At 40.1% G+C, this 3,994-nt stretch overlaps 1 protein-coding gene across 1 annotated transcript; it reads left to right on the forward strand.

The window, feature by feature from the left end:
* Positions 1-1,703: 1,703 nt before the first annotated feature.
* Positions 1,704-2,599, forward strand: LOC108141743. Its single transcript, XM_017265236.1, has 2 exons — positions 1,704-1,739; positions 1,820-2,599. Exon 2 carries the CDS (start codon positions 1,840-1,842, stop codon positions 2,542-2,544), a length of 705 nt encoding a protein of 234 aa, XP_017120725.1. The 5' UTR covers positions 1,704-1,739; positions 1,820-1,839; the 3' UTR covers positions 2,545-2,599.
* Positions 2,600-3,994: the final 1,395 nt, after the last annotated feature.

The raw sequence follows: 3,994 nt of genomic DNA on the forward strand, positions 1-3,994 counted from the left end.
CCAGCCTCCTTTCCGGTATTGTTTCCACTTTGAAACGCCCTGGGATATGCAACGGCTCTTCGGCTCTTCGGCTGCTTCCTGTAAAATAAATAATGTTTACTTATTATTTTTGGCTGGAAAAGAATGAAGGTAAGGGCAAAAAAAAAAATTAACAAGTGCAAAACTTTGCGCAGTTAACAAAAAGAACCCGCGATGTACCTTTTGCCATCGTGCCACAAGACAAATAAGGGCCACATGCTTTTAGGCCTTTTCACAACCTGATTGTTCGTACCTGACCTAAGGCACTCGGTTAAAAATTCCAAGAAAAAACTTACGTATTTTGTAAACTAATTTAGAGATTAAAATCTTGACCCAACCGTGGGGAAGCCGGAGGGCTTGGCCTTCTTCTTCTGCGCCACCGCATCCAAGCCAATTAGCATAATAATGTTGATTTTTATTGCTGCACCGAAAAGTTTTGTCATTGACTTTGGCCAATGTTTGTTCGAAGTAAACCTCTGCTTGTTCCTAGGGCTATGATAATTTAAAGTGCTTGACTTCTGCGGGAATTTGTCACGCTTAAATGTCAAAGCTGGTGAGGCCTTATATTGGCCATGAAATTGTTTGATAGCACATTAAGTGACTGTTTGTTTGTGGGCTGGCCACAAAGTGTGCACTAAAACCTGTTTTTTTGGACCACAAATTATTTATGAGGCCAGTCAAAATCACACAAACTGAAACCAGAAAGACGTCAGAGAAGTGCCCAATATAAATTCCAAAGAGGCAAACGAGCAAGTCCAAGCAGTGGAGAAATGTGACTTTTTTAATTATTTACTTATAGTTTTGGGATACCCTTTATTCTTGTAGTGTTTTGAATATACCTTTTAAAGTAAAATTTGTAGCTTTTATTTTAAAAGTTTTAAACGTAAATTTAAATTAAATTTGCAAAAGTAAGCCCAATGCATATTTTCTGCGACAAGAACTGATATTAATTGGCAAACGAGTAGAGTATATTATTTTGCGAGTTATTCATTTTAAATATCCTTCAATCTAAAAATATTTTTTAGTGGAATTTTCAAAAGAAGGGTGAGACTAACTTTCTTACTTTCTTTAAACAACATTTGTACAGAATAGTCTTATTTTTCTGCTAATTACTCCGTTAATTTACTTTAAAATAAATATTCGAGAGCCCAGAATTTGCACTTGGCCATGTTGTAATAAAATTTTCAAAGACAAGAATCCTTTCGACTGCTGTTCAGGTTCCAACACGGTGACATTCACAAAATTGTCAGCATTATGTCCATTTTTTCATAACATATAACTGAAGTCATGTAAAATTCTCACGAGCAGATTTATACAAAACCCATTAGATAAGTAACTTTGCAATAAAGTAAAAAACTAAAAGTGAAATAATGTTAAAATTATTAATTGAGTGTCAGAAGCGCGATGCCCAGAGTTAGTAGAGCATTATTTCACCTACGCCACTTCAGAATGTGTTTTATAAGCCATGGCCCTCAAATGTATGCCATAAATGTTAAGGCCAAGCTGAGCCGGGATCTCAGAACGAAAGCTTATGGCGTGTTTAAAAGCCAAGAGAGCTTGAATCTGCCAGTAGCAGCTGAAAATGTGAAAATGTTTTTGTGCAACTCCTTAATGTTGGGAGGGGCAGCAGGAAGGCCAGCAGTTGAGCCAGTATCCCTTTGACTTATCAGTCCAGCAGTCTGACACCCAATTGATAGGTTTATCAGTTGGAAAAACTCCAAGTAAGCTGTTCAACAGATTAGAAAGTCGATAAAGAGTAACGAAATTTTCCGAGTAACTAAATAAATTATTTTTTCCTTAGCGGAAATTGCAAGCATCAAGATGGTGAGCCAGACAACGATTGCGGTCACTGGTCTGCTGCAAGTGCTGGGCATATCCTTTTTCGTGTCCCAGCCGAAGGATCAGTCCTCGCCGGCTCCCCTCATCGGCGGCCACATCTTTCTGCTGGCCATCCTCTTGCTGTTTTGGGACTCAGACATGATACCCAAGAGATTCAGGCAATTTTCACCCAGGATTTTCGCCTGTGCCGATCTGTTATGCACTATCTTCGTCACCGAACTGTTGATGCAGGTGGGCTGGTGTGGATTCGAAAGGATTACCCATCAGACTGTGCGGCTTGTCTGCCACAGGCGATTGTGGTGCGAGTACGGATTGACTACATTTTGCACGGTTTTCGGGGCCATTGCATCGCTGTGCATTGTGCTCGAGGTCGTGTGTCCCATCCAGCTGAAAGATTCGGTGGCTGAGGTCCTGGGCAGCCTACCCATTCCCATGCCCGCCAGTGCCGGACCCGTTTTAAACTACCTTCAGGATGTGCGCACCTATGTGATGGGCGCCATCTACTTTTGCCAACTAACTCGGGAGCAACGTTTGCTATCGGTTCGCGCCTTTGAAATGCAACTGCTGCGTTCCCAGATGATGCGGAAGAAGGAGGAGCCCGCTGTCCCCAATCCCGAAAGTCAAGTGGACGAGGAAATGCCGGACAACCAGGATCAAGCGACAGAGCCGGAGCTGTTGTCCTCGTGAATTGTTTATTATTTATACAAATTTATGCCAACAGCTGTTGCTATCGCCGGCCTTATTGTTGTAGTCGACGTCCTTTCTTTTTTTCGGTGGGCGGATGAATGCCTTTCATTTTTCGATTTTCCGATTTTCCGGCATTCGGTCCTCCCTTTGTTTGCTTTTCATTTTTTGCTCCAACTGTTTTCCTTGCGGTGGCCATTTTAATTTTCGCCTTTTTTCCTTCCCTCGTCGTCGACGTCGACGTTGTTGCCATGTTAGCCGCAATTGATTTGCCGTAAATTGTATTTTTAATCTGTCCGACAAACGTTCGACATTCGATTTCGTTTCGAAATAAGTTGAAAGCGATTCTGTTTGTTTTTTTACTCCCTGCACAGCGCCGAGGGGCGGTGGGATCCAGGAGCGGGAATAGGGTGTTAATGAGTGTGTCAAGGGTGTTATTTATTTGCCAGGTAGTTGACAGCGAGTTGCAAGGTAGCGTGGAACATGTTCCAAATTTAGCCAAGAATAAATCACTCCCATTTTCTAAGTATTTTTAAATTCAATCAACTCATTCTACGGCAGTGGCACTTTAAGCAACTGTTCCTTTATGTTACACATAAATAAATGTTTTGTTTACATTTTTAATTTACAAACTGTTGCATTTTCAGAGAAATTTCATTTCCTGAACTTCACAGCTAACACAAATATTTCTAGATTTTTAGTTAGAATCGCAAACTTTATAAAGTAAAGTAAAAACATTTTTTTGTTGGCCAATATCAAAAGGGTATGAGTTTTCTTTCTGTAAACATTTCTATTAAGAACCTTTGAATTTAGAGAGAAATTGTAATTGCAGAACATCACAGCTAACACAAATATTTACACCAATTTAGATGCAATCGATTAAATTGCAAATTCAACTTTGGCTTGTTTTGCTCATCAAAGAGCGGGCGAATAAAAATAAAGTGCCAGAAAAACAAGAGCCGAACATTATTTTTGGCAATTGCTTTGGAAATACTAATATGATTGACAGTTGCCGGAATCGCATTAATGTCACTCACACGCCACATTCTCAGCCACCCCGATCCATTCGCAATGTTGTCCCAGTGTTGAGTAATTGAATTTGTTCTTGTGTTGATTCGATGTTGATGGGGCTGGAGCTGAATGGGCTTGGAATAGGAGAACAAGGGAGAAGTATATTAAATATTTCACATTCTACGTGTCTGGGGATCACTGGGAAGTCAGTTCTTCCGGTTGCGCTGTCTGTGAGTTATTTGTCTCAAGGTATCTACGCCAATGCTTGTGTTTCGTTGGGAAAATTGAAAAAGTGCAAAGGGTTGTTTTTTATCGCTTTCTATTACACTAGAAATTAAACTATTGTCACATGAACTGAAACTATTGGGTCCATGAATTTTAAACTATTGGGTATGAACCATTTCTTAGTAAGATATGTACCAAATTAATACCACTAAAGTAT

The sequence above is a fragment of the Drosophila elegans genome, unplaced genomic scaffold (genome assembly GCF_018152505.1).
Source record: "Drosophila elegans isolate 14027-0461.03 unplaced genomic scaffold, ASM1815250v1 contig_814, whole genome shotgun sequence".
NCBI lineage: Eukaryota > Metazoa > Arthropoda > Insecta > Diptera > Drosophilidae > Drosophila > Drosophila elegans.

What these genes read in the sequence shown, in the direction of transcription:
- LOC108141743 (XM_017265236.1), top strand. Translation starts at nt 1,840, where the DNA reads ATGGTGAGCCAGACAACGATTGCGGTCACTGGTCTGCTGCAAGTGCTG.